General features: G+C 41.5%; 1 protein-coding gene across 1 annotated transcript; it reads right to left on the bottom strand.

The window, feature by feature from the left end:
• Positions 1-6: 6 nt before the first annotated feature.
• Positions 7-19,302, bottom strand: LOC111035436 (epithelial chloride channel protein-like). Its single transcript, XM_022317049.1, has 9 exons — positions 19,138-19,302; positions 4,007-4,440; positions 3,715-3,912; positions 3,510-3,618; positions 3,209-3,442; positions 2,555-3,121; positions 2,157-2,433; positions 1,895-2,062; positions 7-1,815 (listed from the first exon to the last, which is right to left on the bottom strand). The coding sequence occupies exons 1-9, from the start codon at positions 19,300-19,302 to the stop codon at positions 428-430; spliced, it is 3,540 nt and encodes a 1,179-aa protein (XP_022172741.1). The 3' UTR covers positions 7-427.
• Between the last annotated feature and the right edge of the window lie 5,577 nt (positions 19,303-24,879).

Here is a 24,879-nt window from a genome sequence, read left to right as displayed (position 1 = left end):
TTATTCTATTTAGGGATTTGAGGCAGTTTCATAATAATAAGGCTTATACAATGGTCCTTAACGAACGTAATAGTATAGTAGTAGTAGCAGTAAAATAATAATTACCATTATTATTAATTACCATCATTATACAAATACAAGAGGGGAAATTATTTTAATTTAATTACAAAAGTATTTTACAAGAAACAAGTGAGATCATAACAAAAAAACAAAATATAACTTGGTTGTACGTGTGGTGGTTTTTAGTCTACGACATTAGTGAATTTGACTAGAAACCGCAAAAAAAAAATTAACATCCAGTTAACAGACCGAATAGTGCACGTACACACGATTAGCATCAGAGAAGACCAAAGTCACACAAAATAAGTAGTCAGTCTTAATAACTTCAACGCTCCGTCGTCGTCGTCTTCTTTACTTTCTTGAGTAATTATACCATGGTTATGTTTCGCTTTTTCTTATCGCCGCTGCTAACCGAACTCAACGATCCCTGCAGACTTTGGTTGAACAGGATCATATTGTTCCGGTGATAGTTGTTGTACTGGCCTGGAGGTGGAAGTCCGTTTTGCTGCTGCTGCTGGAAATGGCCCGGAGCCGTTCCGTAAATATTTTCCGCATTGGCTTGCTGCTGCTGTTGCTGTTGGAGTTGTTGTTGCTGGTACGCTGGCAGAGGAGGTACTGGTGGCGGGTACTGGTTCTCGAAGTCACCGATCTGACCGTAAGGACTGGTCCTGCGCTCGTGTTCATGCAACAGCTGCGAAGCGGTCCACGATTGATACGGACTCAGCGGTTTCGGTGCACGGGTCAATGTTGCTCCAGCAATCACGCTCAGGTGACCATTACTCTGGTGATGGTAAGGATGGGGTTGTTGATGTGGTTGTTGGTGCTGTTGCTGATGCTGCTGCTGCTGCTGGAGATTGTAGTGATGGTCGTTGGTTGCGGCCGGTCCGTATTGTGCCACGCTGTACCGTTTTTTCGCGTCACCCGTGTCGATCAGACAAGGTTCAAAATGCGATTCTAGTTCCGTCTTGATGGCGTTCATGGGAGAAGATATGTTCAGTGCACCACCGTTGCCGTTGGGTATGACAGACACATTGAGCGATTTTTCCGGCTTGGGTGATTGTTTCTCAGGCTTCCGGTTGCGTTTTACGGCACAAAACACGCAGTACATAAGCAAGAGCAGAGCCAGAAGCATTAGGCCACCGGCAGCCGGTACCAAGACGTCGTAGTTCATCTCAAAGTCCCGGGCAATCCCGGGTATGACGTTCTGGTTGGCAGATGTCCAAGACGGGTCGGCTGACGACACTGATGAGTGAGTGGTGATCAACGATGGTGGAGGCGGTGGTGATGGCACTGACACCCTGACCCAGTTAGATACGGGCCCAGGAATGGAATCAGACTCGACGCGACCGTACGCTTTAACAGCCACGAACAGCGTTTGGTCTAAGAGCTCGGGCATCTTGTTCATGTCCATTGAAAACGCGGTCTCTGAGCCAGGAGCCAACGGCAATGGGGCTCCGTGAATCCAAATCGGTGCCGAATCGAAGTCGTTGAGCAATGAGCGAAGTGACTGTGAATACCGGATTTCATATCGGGCTACAGAGTTTCCGCCCATATCTGGCGACGTCCACGTAAGTCGGGCTTTCAACTCAGACTTGACAATCTCAGCTTTCAGGTCGCCTACTCTGCCTACATTCGCCGAAGATGACGACAGATCATCAGCGGTGTATGTGACGGATAGTGGGGTGATAATCCGTTGAAACGGATTAAGTTGTTCCACTGACGGTGATGTCATAAATGATCCGCAGCAGTTCGATTCTGTAAACACAATAATGTGACGTTAAGTTATGTCGTAAGAATTATTGATAACATAAAATTATTAAAATTGTATACTAACCGGAATTTACGGGATTTCGTTCGATGTTCCTGTGGGAGCTGTGTTGCCAAGTGTACGCATTGCTGCTGCTGTCCGAAACTGTGATTTCAAAAGTATAAACTCCAAGTCCACCAATCATCGGGTTGAAATATCGTGAATAAATTCCATCACCTTTCATGAGATCCGGATCTGTAAAAAAAAACAGCAAAATGTAAAAAAATGTTTTCTTTGAAAATGGACTACTGGTATTTCAGAAAACATAAATTATACAAATTGTACTGACCTCCACTTCCGGTATCCAAAAGATCAAACTTTTCACGATGAGCGTTCGAACCGTTTAAACCAGGTCGGATGACAGACACTTCAACCTTGGCGCCGAGCACTGGATAGTCACCTCGTTTGACTTCGGCATAAATCGTCAATGGATTGGTCGTTCCACTTGTCCAAGCCCTAGCTCTGACCACAGGAGAATTCTTCGATAGCGGTTTGGCCATTACTTGCACGTAATGCGGTTGCGGACTTCCCTGGAACCGTTCGATGTGGTATGTCCACGTTCCGGTCTGTAAAACGACAAATAAACATATGGTTAACGTTGAAATAAAACTTTAAAAAAACAACATCAATAAAAAACGTCATCATAACATATAATTTAATAATAAACATAAACATAATAATATTCACCTCGTTTATGGCGGCCGGCACGCTGAGCATTTTAAGTGATAACAGCGAATCGGATCGGGTTGAATAGACCCGTTGTGATGGGCTGGTCAGGGTGATGGCTCTGATCAGTGGATTTTCCGTATTGTGAGTGTAAACGGTGAACTTGGCTGGTTCACCCATATGATCCTCCAAAACGAAGCTCCCGGTTACCACGGTCCGTCCATCGTCGGTTAGTTCACGTCTGTGAATTTCTACTGGCAAATCGCCTTTGTTGCCCTGGTAGTACGTTTCCATAATATTGCGCATGACGTTTGTCAACTTGAAGTAAGTGGATAAGTACGACGTGGCCATGTTGTAACGGTTTTCCGTGACTGTGAACGAAACACCACCAGTCTTATCGGCCATCCAGTCTAATGATTTGAGCCTATTGAGCATCGGGTACGTGACGGTCGCCAAACGTATGTTTTTATCTTTGGCTTCTGACACTTGTTTAGCCAAGTCCGGCGTGTATGATGCCAAAGTTCCAGGGGCGATCACCACGATGACCGAACTGGCAGGACCACTATTGCTTGCTCGAGTTTCCAACATCTGTAAATATAAAAAATAACAAATAAATAAGTTTATTTTATTTTTGTGACTTCGTCCTGCGAAATTCGTGTTGACGTGATTAATCACCTGTATAGCTTCTTTCAACGCGCAGGCTAAACACGCTGGCTGCCTCGAGTCACCAGTAGAGTATGGGATGTTCGACGCCACTTGGTCTCTTGCTTCTGGCGTTTGTAATCTGCTCAGTCCGTGCAGGCGGTTGGCTGAAGAATCGTTGGCCGAAACTAGCCCGACTTCCGTGTTGGCTGGAAGATCGTGTACGGCCCATTTACGAATAGCCAATCTTAAAAAGCTCCAAGATTCCTGCACGATGAAAATGATAATTATTAATCCAGTATTAAAAAAACACAAACAGTTTCGTGGTACATACCCTTTCCATCATATCTTTCGTGTCTTCGATAACCACTACGTATCTGGTGAGCATTTCTTTCTTGAAGATGAACGTCGGTGTCAAATTTTGATTTCCCGATAAGTTCACACTAAATATGACAATAAAAATAAATTTAACAACTACAATAAAAAAAAAACACGCGTATTGAAATACGGCGCGGTGTACGCGCGCAACGATCACTTACCCTTTAGTGAAGTCCGGATGAGTATTTATGACCTCCATGATACTCCGCCTTCCGCAAAGAGCATTTTGTTTGGTCGGCGCGTAACGGTCGTGGCTGGAAGCGTCGCAGAACTTTGTCACTTGAGATGCTGTGGAAAACATGAGTGAAGTTTTTGCTTCCGGATGGACTAATGATGTTGTGTTGATGGAATCACAAGCTCTGTAAAAGAAAAACAAAAATTAGTCTTGTAAAAAAAAACAGTGTCTATCGCAGCTATATTGTATATAACTAACAATCACCGCTGCACACGCACCTGGTCTGGGAAATTGGTTTGTCAGAACATCCGTTGACCTCCGAAGGAGACGTTTCGGACGCGTAACATGACGGGTATACCGCGTCGCCGGCGTATCCGACTTCGTCGAACACGCCGTACCGGTATTTGGCCCACTGTTTGGTCAGCTCCTTACCCAGGTCTCGGGACTCTTGGAACAGCCTGTAACTGGAGTATATGGCGTCACCGGGACGGCCGCAACCTTGTGACTGTTGCGTCCACAGGGCGTCTCCGTGAACCGGGTGCGGAAGTCCGACGAGCATGTCTGGCGTCTCTCCCTGACTGCTGACGATCCCACGCAGATGACCGACACAGTGGTCCGGCCAGTTTTGCGGAAGCATCACGGTCACCGACCGGAAATAAGCCTTGCCGCTGAGCGCTTCGTGCAAAGATTTCGATCCACTAGTGAACGCCGCCTGTGACATAAGGAAAAAATCGTTTTAAATAACAGTTGTAGGTACCTATATATGATATATTATGTACACAAATAATGCATAGTTGTGCTCTCTCTCCGGGGGACGGACATATCGCGTATTATTTTTCACCGGTGTCACGTCAAACCTTACGTGTGCGCAACCGTTGCTGCCACATAGCTAGGGCTTCGTCATCAGTGCTATAACCCCCTCAAACTACCCCATCGGCGGCAAAACGCGTGACGGCGTGAAAACGACGACGTTGATAAAATGTGTATAATATTATTATTATAATGATGAACAAAAAAAAAACCGACTGCTATAATATAATATTATACGTCATGGCGAACAGCGAGAGGTATAGCGGTTGCGGCGGCGGCGAGGAACGTATTTATCACAAGCGCGTCTGCAGCTGTGAGCATGCGCGCCCTGGGCGAGAATTGATTGCCAGTCGAACCGGTCGTGATTTCGAACACGTTATAAATCACCCGGCAGCTAATTCGTCCGTCCGTCAGTGGTTTCGGCACCGAAACCAAAAATAAAAATGTAAAATAATAACGACGACGACGCGCCCGTTACCCACACTCTTTATGGATATATACATACAGACAATCCGAAGGAATCCCCTAGGCCTATTAGTCTCGGTCGGAATGTCCAAAAACCGAGAGAGAAAATAAAACGGCAGTTTATACCGACGTATAAACGAATGTAACACACACGTAATGTATGCAAATGTCTGCAACGTGTGCAGTATTATAATATTATGGTTGTAGTGGGTACGTATCGTATTACCCGGAGAAGACTCTGTGTGGGTAGGTACGAATATCGAGTCGATTACGGTGGTTATAATATTATTATACGGTATCGATTATGTTATAGGTATCGTTGCTCACGTTTGCGTCCGAAAAGTCATTTCCTATTGTTACGACGACGATCGGTCGATTATTGTAACGAAGAGTTTCTAAAAACGCAATCGCGCGCGGCGGGAAAGTGATAGGTCGCTGCAGTTGACTGTAGATAAGAATAACAACATAGGGATAGGATATATTAGGTTGTTAAGGTACTCTTCTTCTAATCTCAAACGTGTCTCGTCGTTAATCGTAGACGGTGTTCGGTATTAGCGTTTTTTTCCATAGTATATTCTTCCTAGTCTTCACACGAATCAATTAAAACCCAGTGGGTTACGCGCGCGGTGATCGAGCGGCGAAAATTTAACCGAAGATTTAGCGAGAAATCTATCGTACCGTGGCCGACCGGTTAATTGCTAACCACGGTACCTCATTATAACCGACGGTCGTGTGTGTATATACTACTTAAAATAATTCTCGTATATTATGTACGTAACACAGCCACCGCGCCGTGTGATTGATGCCGGGCAAGCGCGTAACGAGATTATGATTCGGAGATTTTCTCGACGGAAAAACGGAAGCAAAACACGCGGACACACCCGTTTGATTTATGAAATTAATCCCATTTTAAACGGTAAAATTTCCGACCGGGATTTCGTCTAATTATTGCCATAAGCCTAAAACCTAAAGCCGGTCGATTTCAAAGAGCGGCGGCGCAGAGACCAGTCCTGACTAGACTGGTTTTGTGTATGTATATGCGGCCGAAGAATTTTCATCGAAAATCCGCCGTGCCAGAAAGAGAGGAGAGAGTGTCCAACGCACGAGTTATTTGCATACGACAACGACGAACCCGACAACAATGGGTGTGAATGTAGAGCGCGCATCGGAAAAGAAAAACAAGAATCGGTTACGATAGAAACGACTATTGAAATCACCGCCCGCGACCCGACCGCCGTTTTTCGCGTACGTCACCTGGGCGGCTAAATATATGCAGCGTGTAAACACACATTATAATATCATATTATTTTGTGGAGAAATCTATCGCGAAAAAAAATTATCCATATACCCGCGAGTTTTACGAAATGCGAGCGATAAAAAATATAATCGTCGGGCGGCGGAGAAAGTGGCGGCGGCACAATATATATATTATTTTATACATAATATCTATACTATACGGTTATTATTATTTTTTCGGACATATAAAAATGTAATATGCTCGAACCGCACGCAACCGAAAACGATTTAATAATAATAAAAAAAAAAAACGGCAATTGGCGAGCGAGCGCGTGACACGTATCGAAATCAGAATATCGAAACGACGCGATTTCGACACCACTTAGGTCCAACCGCCAACCATACACGTGGCCGGATAAGTCGCCGAGTCGCAAGTCTGAGCTAGATTCTGCTATTTTTTTTTTCTGCTTATTTTCATCATCATTTTTCACTGGACACAGGTTCACTTCCGACGATGACGACGACAACGACTTATTATTTATTATTATTATTATTGTGTTTTTTTTCCTACACCATTCAGGAACGATAGAAATACGAGTTAGAAGCTCTTATACCCCACGACGACCGAATAGTCTCAGAACGTTTTTCTCACGAGGTCGGCCGAGGAATTCTCCGGGCCCATTACTGCATGCCCGGCGAGCCGATTACACACACACGCGCACCACGTGTGTATATATTTATATATGTATAATTCCAAGTCGTGGTATTGAAAACCCAACCGCGGTAATAGTATCTGTGTTCCGATAGTATGTGTATTCTTTATATTGTGCGACCAGTTTTAAGTTTAGAGCATAGCTCGCCCCGAGAAAATTCCACTGACAGAGATGTCGCGTACACGAAGCCGGCGGCGGACACCCCCTGCACTGTGCCGCTCCGTTACCCAGTTACCGACGATTTGTTTTGATGTTATTAACTTATTTTGCGGGGCAGAGTAGATTATTATTATTAATGAATATTGTACGCGGCGACGGTTCTTGGCGTACGCTATCGAGCGCATATTCGCCGTGTAACGTCCTGTATATAGTTGATGCGAGAGATTGGTTTTATTTTTTGTTCGCGTGAAAAAAATTCAAATTAATTCTCGGACAACGGCAAACCACGGCTACACAATAACAATATAAAAATGATACACGCATTTTTCCAATCATAAGACACGTCCCCGCGCGCGAGCTCGATCGGTGCCAAACCGGCGGCGGACAAACACGCGCTACAATTCGACGCGCGTTGACACCTCCGCCGCCGCCGATCCGATTTACATAAAAAAAAAACGCGAACCGTATCCACAAAATGACTATCACTGTTTTTTTCCCTCTCGTTATTATTTCTACTACTATTCTTATTCAATCTGCTCCGGGGAAAATTCTGTAAGCGACCGCATCGATCGGACACGGGTTACATATTATTATGAGCCGCTACTATGCGGACGAGAGTTTTTTTCGTATGGCTTCTCCTCCTCCACTTGTACAGTGCGTACCTACGTATCTCGTAACGATTTATTAATAGAGAAAACGTTATTCATAACACAATACCATTTTATAGTGTACGTTATTACTTATTATATTAGAAGTACTAGTACAACGATACACGACGTAGTTTATAATTTGACGTCTTACTACTACAACTGCCTCTGCCCATCACGCGGACGAGACGCAACATCCACCACCACCACCACCCTGTACTCAGAAACATCATCTCCCGTCGCGAGGACCCACAGGGGTTTGAAAATCAATTCGTGTCCGACGACGCTCGTGAATCGGGCCTTTTGTCGTTAAATATGCGTATATGATGGCGTAACGAGTACATACCACGCCTGGTTAATACCTGCAGCTACCTACACTACCCGTGTATAACTACATCATGTTCAATAATATAATATTATTAGCCGTGTCATAGTGATGTGGTATTCATGTGTGTGTGCGCCGCAGCTACGCGAAACACACAATACATCAACCGGTCGACGGTCTGTTGTCGTCCGATAATTAGCCTTCTGACGGCGGCCGACCTGTCCGGAACACAAAGCGGGCGCGCGTCCGTCGGATGATGAGTCGAACACGTCGAACTGCGGCGTCAAATACGCGTTAAGTTTAGAGGACCGCGGGACGACGTTGGCAAATTACCGACGGAGATGGAAAAACAACCTAATAACACTCGACCGTCTCTTCTGACCGTGTGGTGCTTGGCCATCAAAAATCTCCGTGCGAGACGTTTGCATCCGATTGTGCCGAGTCGGAAAAGTACAATAACCGACGGCTAATTAGCGTTCACCTCGCGTGATACAAAATGTACATGTATACATATTACATATATACATCGTATATAATAGATATAATAATAACCCGAAACTCATTGTTATTTGTCTCTTATACGCCGTCGCTACCAATAAAAACCGCCTAAAACAATATCTTGTGAGTTTTCAAACCTTTACCCATAGTTTCCACTTGTGCAAGTAAAAACGTGCGACGCTAATCCCTCTCACCCTGCCAGACGGAGTTTTTGTGTGTAGCTCGTCGCCCGGGCGGTGACGCCGAGTGCATTAAAAAAAGAATGATAAAAACGAAAAAAAAAAAAAATTGTAATCCTTCTATAAAGCGCGTACCGTCAACCGCAGGGTGTGTGTATGTGATTCGGTGGGGGGGGGGTCCATCACGTAGGATAATGGAAATGCTTATTACGGTCGCCCGTATACATAATGTCGTCCGAAGAAATATCTCATAATGCACTCTCTGTCTCTCTATGCCATAAGTACCGGTTATTATTATTATTATTATTATTATCGTATATATATAATATCTCCCCGTAGCGTTCTCTCCGTCTTTCTCGAAAACCCGATCCATTAACGGCCGACACGCCTCTTACCTGTTGGGCCGTGGAAACAAAAAAAAATATGTTATATATATATATAAACACGAGGAACGCGACGTCTTCGTATATATAGATATGCATATAATATACAATATTGAGTGTTCGAGTGTACGACGAGACGTGTACCGGCCACAAGTTCATAACACACGATAAACGTTGAAAATGGGATTTACCATCGCGTCTCGATCGGTCGGTCGGGTTTTGCGGTTTTTCGACTTGCTAGCCCACTGCACCGCAATCGATGATTTTCATCGATATTCACACTTTACACGTGTAAGCACATTATTATTACGCGTGTACGGTCGTGTGTGTGTGTGTGTGTGTGTGTGTGTGTGTATTTGAAGATTTTTTTCTCTACCAGCACACATTATACGTTATAATATTATTATTATATCTCCAAATTTTTCGATCAATATTTTACTTTCCAAAACAAAGCGACCGATGTCCAGATTTCTCGAAATTACCGACGAGATTCCAAAACGAAACATCAAATCAATTGTTGGAATTCATCTATGTATAAGCATGTTTGTAATGTGGACTAACAACGATAATATTCTACGATTCAAATGTAGTTAAAATTTAAATGCTTACTCTAACTAAACGCGATAATAATAATAATGAATATATACTATTTATATAATAATTGTACTTATTTATTCGATGTAAATGGACAAAATGTATATTATGTTAACTTCAAATAAAATAAAATATATAAATTGCATAATATGTACTTCTATGAATATTTCGAGGTTATACTGTAATGTTACATATTATTATACATTTATATTAAACGAAGATTGGGTTACCCTGGAGTCATAATGATTGTAACAAAGAATACGTAAAATTGTTTTCTCAACACCTGACATTATTATTTTATGTCAGCCCAAATAAGGTGATCACTGATCACCATGTATGCCTTTACTGTAAGCAACAACAATCTACAAAATTGTTCTAAAGTATGAAACCAATAAATTTAACGTTGTTGAATACATAATAGTTGATTTGAAAATCCATCATATTTTAGACTTTTAGTTGATAGGATAGCTCTTAGTGTTCTATTTTATACCTTAAACACAGTTACCTTTGGACTTTTGGAATGTTGGCACATAGTAATAGTGATCACTTATATCAGAAGCATAACGATCAACGTTATACCGGATAAGACCCAATTGAGCGTTACAAACTAGAGATGATGACCGGGTTTTAATGTATAAAAAAAATAATACTATCATAATCATCAATGGAGATAAATTACAAATCAAAGAATAAATCATAAAGTTAATCATTTTAGTAATAAGTATTTAAATTGAATAGGATCGTTTTTGCAATTACCTCAAATAGTTATACATTTTAAACATTTCAGCAATAAATAGCGTTCACCGCAATATTTCCTTTCATACGATTGGCCGACGATAATTGCGCTAGTTTGCCGTGTGATCGGTAAAAGTTCGTACTACATAATTTGCAAGCCGAAGTCTATATGAAATGTGTTTTTATAATTTTAATGCAGACTATTGAAAACATCATTAGATATTTAATAAAAACCAAGCAGTGAGTGTGTAATTTCTTAACGAGTCGGTTCGAACAATATGGGTATCAAATAATTAGGTAACAAACACCAAGTTTGACGGTCAAAGATAACGCTATTGGCGAAATTTAATTAAAAAAACATTGGAGATTCGCAACTGGTCTCATGGTTCGTGGACTTGTTGGTGTATACACTCACAAGAAATAAGTGTGTAAAAATACAATTTGCAAATTGTGCTCCAGTAAACGGAGTTGAAATCACTGGCAAATGTATTATTGTAATAGAGATTTATATTCGTTCACCGATCCCCCGCGCTTGCTGAACGTGCAATATAGTTTATTCGCATAGATGCAGCAGACAAAGTACATCACATCGAAGTCTACACGACTTGCACGCTGCACACGTCTACGACGAGGAGACTGCGGCGCGTTTTCACGATTTCCGCGAAGAGTTGAAAATAAAGCGGCCGGACGCGTAAGAATATAGCACGATACAATATAATTTATATAAGGGCTCTTTGTGTGTAAGTATTATTATTATTATTGTTGTGGCTCGCGTTCAATCGTTTTTTTTTGCGATTAGCACGTTTACCGAAGGCGCTCGCGCGAGATATTACGGCTCAACCGGTTCGCGTTACACTTATACACGTATAATATTATAATATATTGTAAAATATTCAGCCTGTTAAAATAAACTCGATCGTATACCACATACCATCTCACACTATACACAATTTATTATAATAAATAGTGTATACGCACAGGACGACGATACGTTACACTCCGGCCCGAGAGACGAAGTGTACCTATAACAATAATAATAATATTTAAAACGAAATCCGCCCACGACACATATTATACGCACACACACAGAAATAATATATATATATTATTCGCACGGGGATTTATGGGTTCTGCACATATTATATTATACTATATTATATACTCTGTATACTCGGCGTGCAATGTAGATGACGAGGTAGAGGGGAGAAAAAATCCGATCGGAGAGTGAGAGAGGAGAAAAACGTTCGAACACACACAATCGGCCGTCGATTATCCCCGTAGGATAAAATATTATACTGCGGTGTTGGTCACGACCGAGACGCGGACGCACGACACGGACGCCACGACAACGACGACGACCGTCATCGACCAAGTCTCCCAGTATAATAATATGTAATAATATATAAAGTCGACGACGGTCATCTGTCTGCCTCATTCTTTCTTTTTCTCTCTCTCTCTCTCTCTCTCTCTCTCTTGCGCTTCTGCAGTCTCTCTTGGACGAATAAAAATAAGAGTAACTCTGTGCACGACCGGTCGAAGGTATTTTTCTTATGACGTGTAGGTACAGGCTGCGTTCGCAATTTCGTCTCCTATACACACACTCACTCACATCATATTGTATATTTCGTCGGCACCGTTTGTAATAATGCTTAGGAGCAGCGATTACAGCACACGTGTCTCCCCACTAACACCCTTTTTACGTCGCTTCCTCACGGCTAGAAAACCGTTAAATATTCACACGGCGAGACCTGCTATATATACATAATATTTAATATTATAAATTATAATGCGTATATATCGTCCGGGCGTACGGTATTCACGAAAAAAAAAAACCGCGAGGTCTTATATAATTTAATAACGCGACGTCGGCGATAATAAGACGAGACGTAGAGAGAAAAAACGTCAATCGTATATACATCACGGTCGGTCGGTTTCGTTGTAAAAACCATTGCCGCCGCGCACAGTGATTACGGGCCGCCGCCGCAATAATAATTATTAATCGTATACGGCGGCGGCGGATAACACAATGGGATGTTCAAGAAACGGCGTAGGATTCGTTTCGGTCGTACAAGACGGCGACGGAGACGAGGGTTATTTTCCGTCGGACGTAATCCTTTTCCGGGGGAAAACATATGGTGCCGCCGCCACGACGACGATAATCGACGCGTTAACTTGTTCCTACTAATTGTATGATATAAATATCCGTATGCATTAGATAAATTACCTAGAAAATCGATACAGCCGCAATTCGTGGTTTTTGGGGTTTCTCGGGGGAAGTGCACGCGTCCAATTTCTAAACGCCGTGTAGCCATATGCCGTCTGATGGCCGGCGCCGCCAGACGACTTCCGCAGAAGTGTTTCGGGGCAAAAAACGAAATTTGGGATACGAAGACTTTAATAAACTCGCGTCACTTGAAGTGAAAGTCCGGCGTGTGCGTATAAAAATCATGTGCTGGGCACCGGAGAAGCCTGATCAGCCTTGCGCAGTGTACACGCACATCACAGTTCGACGTCTGCACTGGTGTAATCGGCTGTAAACGCGTTTAATGTATAGTATCGGGTGGACGTACGGTTACCGTAAACATGTTATGCTATTACGTATACGTGTGTGTGTACGCGCTTTTCAAGCGAAAGAGTGCCGCGACGCAAGACAAGAGCCGGACGACGGAGAGACACGACGAGTGCGTTAAATGATTCAACCCGAGTGGGCACACACGGCTGCTTCCATTATATATTGGGTTACGCGGGCTCTGAACAAGGATACTTATAAGTAGGCATATGTGTATGTACTCGCCGCCGACCAGCCAATACTATACAGCCTTAGAACATTTAATATATGTGTACATGCAGTGCGTTTCCTCCGCCGTGTAACGTTATCCGTTCACATATTATGCACAAACTATATTATATAGTGTGCATGAGAGACAAAAACTATATAGGTGTACACGCGTGCGTGTAATATAAAATTACTGGAGCTAGAGAAAAGCGTTGTTTTTTTGATTTTTTTCTTCGGCTTTAAACACTGTTAAACGTACTCTATATGTATTAAAATATAAATATACGCTACACCCCCTCCCCTCCTAAGTCCTAACCTATCCTGGTCGTAGTACGCCACTGTATTACAAATTGGTTTAATTCCACCGCACGTTACGTAATTATTTTAATTTCTTTGGTCGATACAAGGTACGATGATGCATTAAAATATATATTATATTAGACATAATATACATAATATACATTTTAATCGTTTTTAATAATATTCAAATTTTCTATTGCCGGACGTTCTGAAAACATTCTTTTTTTTACCGTATTGTTTTGTGTAGTAAAAAGTCGAGTTATTGTTTTTTTTTTCTGTGGTTCAGTGATTTTTCGAAACACTTGCAACAGCAGAAGTGCCTACCTATAATATGTTGCAGTCTACCTGCGTATAATAATTAGGCGTGTATAAAATGAAAAATAATTTAGCTGCTCCAACGTATTTAAAACGCACCACTCGACGTCATGTCGGTTTTGTTCTTGTTTCTTTAACCCGCGCACTTTAAACGTGTGTTCGTACATACAATGTCTTTTGTAGGTGCATCATAATACATGCGTGTACTTTCACTATTACGCGGTCATATGTTTATTACGTGTAAGTTATACTTAAGGTAGGTACAGTGTATCATTATAATATATTATTGTCTATATAGGCTACCAGTTTTCGGCGGCACCTCGAAGGATCCACACAAACTACGTCGACCTTGTTACTGCGAGGGAGGAGAGGAGCCGAGGATGATCTCCTGCCATAAACACCATCGCGAGCAATAATAATGATAATTCGAACAAGATTTCAATCGCGTTCGCCAGCAGCCCTTTTGCTCGTATTATTTATTCCGAGCGCGTCACACAAGACAACGGCGGCAGCGTCGGCGTCGAACAGACGAAGAATGCAGCGCCGTACCTGTACGATTCGATATAAGCCCGCCGTTTATCGGCGTGTGGCGCCGCGACCACCGACGACAGTTTTCCGCGAATCCGGCGTGTGCACGCGACTGCGTACATGTAGGAACGCATTCGTATTAGCTATATATAATATTATACCGTATAATATAAGTTTTTTATAGACTATTACATATTATTATATAATTGATGTATATTATATTACATACACATATACTATAGTAACCGGACCGGTATAAACGACGTACGTCGGAGGAAAATACAAAACAAAACGTTATGTACCATCATGCACTCTCGGTGCGCGCAACCTGCATACAATATTATATTATATACTCGGGGATAATTAACTGCATGTTACATAGCGTACGCTCAGCGATCGCGGTGGTTTAAGGTCGTCCGCGTGTCAAGTGCGTATGGTGCACCTCTCTCGTTATTAAACCGCGTCGTTGTGATGCGGTCATTTATCATTTTTAGAGTATATTATATACGAAAAAAGGCCGAGCGCGCTGTATTCAAAATATAATAACTATATACAACCACATATTATAGTGGAGATATAAACGCAAGTACTATCGTTATATCGTCATTGTCCGTGTGCGTTTCGTACTCGAACAGTGTTTGAAAGAAATCTGTCAGTTGCGAGCGAGCGCTTAAAGAACGAACGGAAAGAAGCAGGGCGACCGTGAGAGGACGCCGTTTGATTAATAATTATAAATACGTAGGTCCAGACGGCGTCGTCTTCGTCGATGCCTCTTCTCTCCGATTAATCGTTGAGTGTGCGACGGCGATTCGAGTGTCTAATGATGGATTCACGGGGTCCAGAGCGCGAGAGGAGAGACGAAGAGGACCGCTTAAATACGGTTTAAAAGTCCCAGCGCCGCGGACTCGGTAATTATATCGCATTAGTCGGCCGGTTAAGCTTTTTACGTTTCGTTTTTCCTGTAGGAAAGTGCACATCACAATTCTTTATATAAATGGCCCAAGGTCGCGAGCGCAGTCGTAACGGTCGGTCGAAGTCGACCGGGAGAAAATAATAATATTTTATGTGTATTTAGGAACTCGCCCGCCAAAGGATCGACACGAACAACTGAGGTCGTATCGTCATCGTCGTCGATCATTCGCGCCGACGTCCGCTCGACGTCAATTCATTTGGAAAGGAGGTGGCGGCCTTCGCGGCGTGACACTGCGCCCAGATGACGATCGATACATTATTATTATTATTATTAAAAGAGACACAGACGAGAGACTGCTGCAGCAAGAGCACTAGTACTGTTTAACCTCCGTCGGTCGATTGTTTTGAATAATTCCTGTTCGGAATGGATTTCCGCCGGTGATTGAGAACACACACAAAAATGTAAATGCGTCGAAATCCTAGCGCAGTAATGGGATAATGGTAATAATATAATAGTGACGACCTGCGCCCCACGACCGAGAAAATCGTCCGGCGGCGTATCGAACGAACGAATTCCACGGGCGGCGATCGTCGACGCGCCGGACCGGTTTTTTTCGTGGTCGTGTTTTTCGTCGCGGCGCTGCGCGAGGTGTCCGGCCAGCCGCGCGGCAACAACAATTAGCGCGGCGCGGGGCGGGACCCGGGCCGGCCGCAGCTACCGGTGTTCACCTCGGTGACAACGAGGGAACCGCCACCGCCACCCGTCCGCCATCTACTCCCCGTACGCGTATTATTATTGTAAAAATACATTATTATTGTTTATGGACAACGTACGATAATCAATCGCCTCGAATTCGATGATTCCGTAAATACGTACGTAGGTAGGCACTATTGCATTTTTTCACCAATTTCGGATTTTCTCTTCCATTCCTCGATTTGAATTTCTACCTCCGTTATTCGCGTGCCTATATAAACTCGGAGAAACGTAGTTTTTAGAGCATACCGTCGTCGGCGTCGGCCCGAAAACGACCAAATTAGAATATTTTATTTTTTGCCAGATTACGGCGGTGATGCGTCTAAAACATAACACAAAACTATGCAATTCGACAAATCAGAAATGACTTCGGAAATTGCTGATATATTATTGCGCCGTCCTCTGTATTGATAACTATATAACAAATTCCATTGACTGTATTCTGCGATATTCTCCTGTATATTTTTGCAGAATAAATTGGTCGATTATTCGAATATGTGACACACGCAAGACGGAATTTCAAACTTGTTCCTATGATACGAAGTGTCATCAAACTACTGCGAGGAAAATTAATGATGCGTTGGGAAATGTCGAAAATTCCCGTGAACTTACACTACTTGTTACTTGCGCTACGTACGAATATAATCAGAGGTATATATAATCATAATAGTGAAAAACGCGTATTTAACCCAGCCTTATAATATACGGTGGCGAGACTTTAGGAAATCCGTTATATTCCACGGGTCCGCTGTAACCTCATTGCTATCATCATCGGAAACCGGTTAACAGGTTCGGTCGATGATGTTTACAGTGATTACTGATTACACACCGCCAGCCAACGTTATAATATTATATTTTATATAGTATCCGATCGAACCAATTATATCCGTGATTATTTTATAAGCACGCTGTTTAATGGTCTCGGGTTCAAGTTCAATAAATAATCTTTAGCAGGTACATTATAAGCGTCTATAATTTTTTTTTGTTTCACTTTTTTTTTACGCACAGCGTTATTGATAATTACGGGTATCCGATTAGTCCTCGCGGTCATTCCGTTACGCGCGCTGCAAGGCGTTTAAATCAGTGTTTTCGATGACATCTACGCGCAATACATTCGCGGGTTTCGGCCAGTCCAGATTAAACTACTTAGTATTTATTATGGTCTTTAGTATTTACATTTAATCGATACGAACATTTGTATATATATTATATTTTATACTGCGTTCATAAAACCGTATTCAAAGTCGATTTTTTTTTGCACAGCACGCGCCGCCTCGGAATTCGGCGCTCTACATTGAATTATGATAATTTATTATACCGACCGGATTGACAATTATTAATCGACAATCGTATCATCGAATCGTGCGCGTGTGTGCACATTGCACAGTGTATGAAAAGTAAACGGGATCTCCTCATGTTTTGGCCGACCATCGCGTCGCACACGACGGCGATGAATTATATTCTATTCTATATTATACTCCTGCACCGGTGCAGCAGAGAGACTGCCCCGCTGTCTTAATTTCCACAGATTTCGGTCGGTAATATTTATAGCATAATGGTATGCCTATTTAAACCAGTTTCGACCGACGACCCGTATGATATACACGGGTTTTGACAAGACGACACGGCGCACAAACGAAATTATAGTAATAATAATAATGCGGAAAGGAAAAAACCGATCTCGCGCGCTATATTTCACCGGGCGCACGTAGCTTAATGACAATAATATAATATTATAAATAATGCGTGTACTTTTTTATAACGCGGCCGCTTATCTATACGGTATATATTGGTAGGTAACTGCGCGTGACTTGGTCGACCGGACTCGAATAAAAGTAAGTAAATTCCGAGGGCAAATAATATTATGATTTTTAACACGATTCGCGATTGTGTGCGATTGATGTAAATTTTACAGGCCGGTCCGCGGTTTGACCGACAATAAGATGTTTTCGCGGGCAACCGACGCAGTGCGCGACCGACGACGGTTGTGGCGTTCATGTCACCGCCGCGAAATAGTGAAAGCGAATGAAAATTCTCGGTTTTCGCGTTATTACCGCGTGTGAGGACGCACTACTGGCCGAGGCGACCGTGAAAACGTATCGCCGGCGAGATGAAGATAATATCCGATTTCGAAAACAATAATAATACCTTATATGATAATGATAATAACGAAACTCCACGTATTGTTATTAAAACTATTATTTATCTATTTAAAATGTACGTTTACAAACGAAAACGACCGTTCTCGACACGGTGGCGGTGCCTGCAAGTAGGTATACGCGGTCCGATTGTCGCGCAAACAACGCGTATAAATTATTATAATTTTCCGAGAGAGCCGGCACGGCCGCGTTTAACGTCGAAATCAGACCAAAACGGAAGGCCGGACCGCTGCCACCGGCGGAGGAGGTCGGTCGGTCAACCGGTGCACATAATAATAATAACGTATAATATTTATATCTATTTCATCGATATGTATATTATATATAGTGCGCCGTGGTCGTCGTCGACCTATTCATGGAGACGAGTTTGGTGGTTTGAAATATTAAACGAGTACCTACTACAGTTTTTTTTATTATTATTTTTATTAAAGGTCCGATTGATATTTTTCCTATTCGACGTTCTCTTCCTACGCATTGACGTATTATGCATTATAGTGCACGGCCGCCGACAACACAATAGACGATAAAAACGTGCGTATATTATAAGAAATTACCCGGGACCACGGTAAAGTGATTCGATAAATTGCTCGACGGAATCGCCGTAAACGGAAATAAATAATAATAATTGCACGTATGCCGCCCGAATCACGGGCGGCCGGTAAAATTATTTTTACGAGACTACCTATATATATCTTAATAAGATTATCGTATTGTGTACCTACGGAGTAAACACGAACAATTTTCTCCGTTTATTCTATTACGACGATAAAAAAACCTATCTATCACTACAATCACCATCGGAAAAAAAAACCATTTCTCATCGGTCTTTCGGAGAAAAACAAAACAAAAAAAACTTAAGCTATACGAAATTCGAACACTAGGTACATTATAATCGGAGGACTGTGCAGATCCGACACTTACCTCGACGTTGTTGACGATCTGCTTGCAGTTTGCCACCGGAACGGAATCCTTGATGGCGACCACCACGTTGTCGTAAGCTCCGGACTGGAAGACGGGCGAACCGCCGGCCAACGCGACCGCGGCGGTGCACGCGAGCACCGCCGCCAAAAACGCGCAAGCGGTCATCTTTCGGTTAGGCTAAATCACACCTGACCACACCGGTCGCAGTTGGATCGGGTCGCGGCGTCGGGCCTGACACTTGTGTGCACTCGCGGCGTTTCCGTTCAGAAGGCAGAAGACGACGTTGACGACGTCATGATCATCGGAAAAAAAAAGGCCGGGATGCCAACAGTAGTGACGACGACGAGAAATAATTTTATTACGAGTATCGATAAAATATAGTAATTTTACAAAAAAAAAAAAAATTATTATTAAAAAAAAAAACGTTTCGGTTTCCGGACGCACAGTATCGACGCGGAAAATTCGCTGGAAAAACTCGCACACCGTGTTGTCGTTCGAAACGAAAAACCAAAAAATTATCGCGTACGTGCGTTGCCGCGAGATAAATCTGGATAATATTATCCTCCGGGCGACGCGACTGCACGAACAGCGACTGACGAACAGACGATTCGAGTGTGAAAACTGAACTGACTATCGAGTGCGCCGCCGGGAGAACAGGTACCTGGCTCGCGTGCGGTTACGGTCGGCCGTCGCAGGGCAGCGCTGCAGTCGCGGAGCGTAGCGTATTTTGTATTTAATTTTATTATATTATTATTATTATTATTATTATCGGCGACGTGTGCAGTTGCCGTGTACGTGCGCGCCGGCTCTACACGGCGGGTCTGCGACGTGATTATTTTTTTATTTTACTTCCATTGTCGTTGTCGTTGTTGTTGTTGTTGTTGTTGTTGTTATTGTTGTCACGGCGACACTACGACAGCACACACCACCTCCGCCGTCCACTCCACCGGCACTACTTTTTTTCCTGAGCGAATTTATCCAAGTCCAACTTCATGTGCGACCGACTCCCGAAAAGTCGGTCTCGATTCCGAACGACAGTTATTCGACTCATCGTCATAAATTACATCGATTTTCGGTCAGAGAGATACCAGCCGCCGAGCTGAAGTATACTACTCATTAATATTGCACAACTAAGTAAACGAGGCTTAACCTGCGCCGGACGAACGATGATTACTGTTTTGCCTCGAGTTTTGGTCAACGAACTCGATTTTTACGTTTCCGTACACACCAATACGCCTTTTAATAACATATAATTATACATTAATAACAATAGTATGTAATAAGCTTCTATTGTGCTCACCCACCTAGTTTGTCGAAATATTTTAGTTTTGATTTTTTAATCGGTTTCGATCTGTATTGCTGTTTTAGTAGGTACGGGCAGTATTTCTCGGGAACCGCGATTTTCACTTTCTCGCGGTTTTTAATCTCCACGGTTTATCGCTTTGTATTATTATTTTCGATTTCCGGTAGTGGGTAGGTAGGTGCTGAATAGGTAGCCTGAATAGGTTAGGTTACCCATTCATTTGTCATTAAAACAACAAGTCGGTTTTTTTCAAGAAAATAGTACTGTCCATGTTCATTATTTTTCTTTTGTTCTTTTAAAAATGTAGATCACTAATTATTTTCGATTAAAGCGTTAACATTTTTTTAAATTTTTACAACACGCGTTCTATACATATGCTAGTAGTGAAAAATTCAGTTTACAGGTACAAATGTACATACCCCGTTACAACCTCACGTATATATAAATAAATAATACTGCCACATTTGCAGATGACACCTGTAAAAGTTATTTTGACCTAGATAGCTATAGATAAAACCATTTCCATTAATAATCTCCAAATTTATTTTAAAGAACAATAAGTCAGGTTGAACCTAATAAAAATAATTGTTTTGTTATTTTACTTGTAACTGTTGAACTGTAATAATTTTATATTCTTAAACTTAAAAAAAAATAAATTTAAATTAACCATTACTCAATACGTTGAAGCAATATGTCGCTGGACATCACGTCAAACAGCTCAAATAGGTTATTTTTTATTTCTTATGGAAACCTCAAGGGTACTGACTGTTTTCAATTTTACAGACTGTAAATTCTCTAATTTTATTCTGCTGTTAATTTGCTGAATGTTCGACCAAAATAGTTTTTAAATAGTTCCTTAACACATTTTTGACCTAACCTTTTTTTATTTATGCAATTGTTGTTTAGTATAAAAAATGGTACAATAAAATAAATTGATTCATATTTCCATACTATAATACTACAGGCACACTGCACAATGTATATAACTACCAACTACAAGGCGTAGTGATGATGCGTTGAATTAAAATCAATTTCTAATAATTAGTTTACACGGATTTTTTATGAATATTTAAAACACTTTAAGTTACGATATGATAATATGATCCATATACAACAATACGCGTTATTGGCGAAACCAACACATAACATAATACAGACTGCTGTAATTCGCAACTACGGTCCACCACGATAGACCTATTGGTATATTCGCAACGGGTGTGTTGAAAAAATAACGTAACGCGATTGCCGAATTAAATCGATTATTTTTCAAGCACGCCAATTACCGAAATGTATAACATTTCGTTGGGTGACTAATGAAGTAATGAACAAGCGTGTACATTACTACATGTAGAACAATATTGTGTATATTGTAATGAATGCGTCTATTGCAATGCAAACATACGCTAAAACGATTTAATAAGAGCTCGGCTAAACAAATAGTTTAAAATAAACTATTATGATAATAAATATTACACTTATACCACATATTTACTTTAAAAACCATCGTTGTGTGAAAATGGGTCAATCGACACTATTGGACGAACATCATAAATCATAATATTGTAATATTATGTTTATCGATTGTTTTTCTACTGTTTTCAATTCTTTCCATTCGTCTCTGAACCGATGGATTTTCTGTAAATGATATGATATCATAGCTGTTATACCTACATTATAAATTCTATACTGCGGTATTACAATAAAATAATACAGGATAGTGTGGGATGGGTGAGTTTCTTCGGTGGTTAGGTCGAATAAAGAATCTCCAAGACCTTTTATCGATTCCGAAATATTACAGCGTGACAGATATTTATACCAGATAATCGTGAATATTATGTACAGAGCGTTTTTATTGTCACATAGACAATCTGCGTATACCGTATTTTAATGGCGACGTCTCAAACAGACGCATATACAATATTATACAATATGTACATTTGGTGTACACAAAATATCATTTTTGTAAAAACATTTTTATCATTTATCATCATAAAATCAGAACGCATAACATATTTTTATTTTTTGTACATCATCGCAGTATAGTGTTAAAACAGTCGGAATTATTCATTAACGTGCGATAAGGTCATCACTGCCGCAGTCTGCTATTACATAAAAACGCACAAACAACATAATATTCTTCGAAATAAGTATAATAATATTATATTTACATGCGTATCTTCGTGTCCCGCGGTAATTCTACGTACCGTCGTGCGGGGGATATTAAACATTTAATTTGTTTCTTCAAAGAAATAAAGAATTCCACCGCGCTCTCGGAAGCGATAACAAGCCCGTTTTGTCGTATTGAAGTTTTACGGGGCAGAGCATTTAAAAATGCGCTAGAGTATTATAAGAATATGGTCCGACGAAATCGGCCTCATACATTTATACCTCTGGATTTTATTTTAAATACTAGAGTCCGTAGTTTGTAAATATTATATTTGCAAAAATAATTTTCAAGCCTTTGTATAAATGTCGCGCACTCTCGAAATAAAATAGTATTACAATATTCGAAGCCATGTACAACCCAGCGACCGGTTCAGCAAATGGAATTGTCGTCATCGCGAGTACGGTCATTAGCCGCACGGCGATCCTACTCGCCCGCGGAACACATCGCGCAATAAAAACGAACTTCCGGTCGACGAAAAAAAAACTCCCGAAAACGGAAACGGAAAAACGCTCGTTCGTAGCGCTCTGCGTGTCTGCGCATTGTTCTGCAGTTCGGTAGTAGCGTTTAACAAGAGCGACACTACACAATAAATTTCCAACACACGTTTCAATTTATTTGTGGGTGGGTGGGTGGGAGGGGGAGGAAACGTACGTGCAAATGTCTATACTTTGGTAGATACTTTTCACAAGCATTCACTGTAGATACAACATTTTATATTTTTGTATCTATTCTTTATTCGATTGAATTTTGCAAAATAGCATAATAACAAATGTACACATTTTAAATTTATACAAAATAAGCAATTGGTTGCGATGAAGGTGTTGAGTTCATAAAATAAATATTGATTAACAATGATACATTATTTATTGCATTATACTCGTATTACTCACTTCGGTAATTAGAGCTAAAAGTATACGCAGGCCCGAGATGTATAGACATATTGTACTAGTGTGACACCTTAAAATAATAGATATGTTAACAGATCAGTGATTAAATTATATCCTTGTGCCACGAAGAAATCAGTATCTACGGTTATTCGTTCTTAATATGAAAATCGATTTGGCCAAATACTGGTTTTGGGTTGAAATTCTCTCTTTTCCTTATTTCCTTTTTGTTTTTCCAATTATTATGAAATGTATTGTGCGTTTTTTACTTTTGACCAACTATATTCACTTTTCTACCACATAAGGTATTGAAATTGAAAATCAAAGCATTTTTCCTCTATCAAAACTCAAAAGTGAATCAGGCTCGAAAAAATAAACACACATCGTTGTAAAATCAATACATCCATAGCTTCTCTCAGATTCTAAAATTAAACGCTTGCCAACCAATCGTTGACATATTGTAATCAGAGCCATATGCACGGCAGCACGGTTGGATGTAAATATTACGTTATGTTTATGGACACCGTCTGCGATTTAACATTTGCTCTTGAGAGTTTCCCGTCTATATAACCACCGCCGCCGCCACCTTTAGGCATAGTATTTATATTTTATTCCAACTAAAACAAAAAAGTACCTAGGCAAACATGTACCACGCCCTTGTCACGCGTTTGCACACAAAAGTGTCGATGATTGTACATAGAAACATCCGACCAGTGCAGGTCACGATAATATTGTATACACGTAATTCGTTCATCGTCAATGACGTACAATGCGAGTCAAGATTATTTCGTAAAAAACGATTTTCAGTGCGATTTGCAGTCGTCGCGCGCCGGACGACACTATAGGTACCTAGGTATATAATGGCATATTGGCCTGTATCTATATATGTATATTATTTTATTTTAATTAAAACGCGTCGTCGCCGTTGTCACGGTACGTCCGCACCGGTCTCGACGACCCCAAAAATCGGGTTCGGAGCGTGTAAAATTTTGAACCGCCGCCGTGGTGGAACGCGAATTTTCCGATTTAAAACAAACAACACTCGTGGCGCGTTCGGAGATAAACGCGACGGAAAAAACGCGATGACCGTCCCGCGACGATTTCAGGCGACCTATACACATCAAGATACGTATATGTATACATATATCGAGGTGTATGCGCACGCAATAAACGCTTTCCACCATTAGATTTGTATATATATATATAAATAAGCGTATAAGTGGATGTTCACAAACGCGTATTATTTTATCGCTGTGTCGTGTCGCCGACTTGACCGATTTTCACGGTCGCGGCCAACTCGCGGTCGTCGTCGTGGTCATAGTCTGTTCAGCATATATAGTACATTATAATTCGCGAGCGAGTCCAAACACGAATCGTTCCGACTGTAT

The sequence above is a fragment of the Myzus persicae genome, unplaced genomic scaffold, assembly GCF_001856785.1.
Source record: "Myzus persicae strain clone G006 unplaced genomic scaffold, MPER_G0061.0, whole genome shotgun sequence".
NCBI classification, from domain to species: domain Eukaryota; kingdom Metazoa; phylum Arthropoda; class Insecta; order Hemiptera; family Aphididae; genus Myzus; species Myzus persicae.
This window is presented reverse-complemented; position numbering and strand designations above follow the sequence as displayed.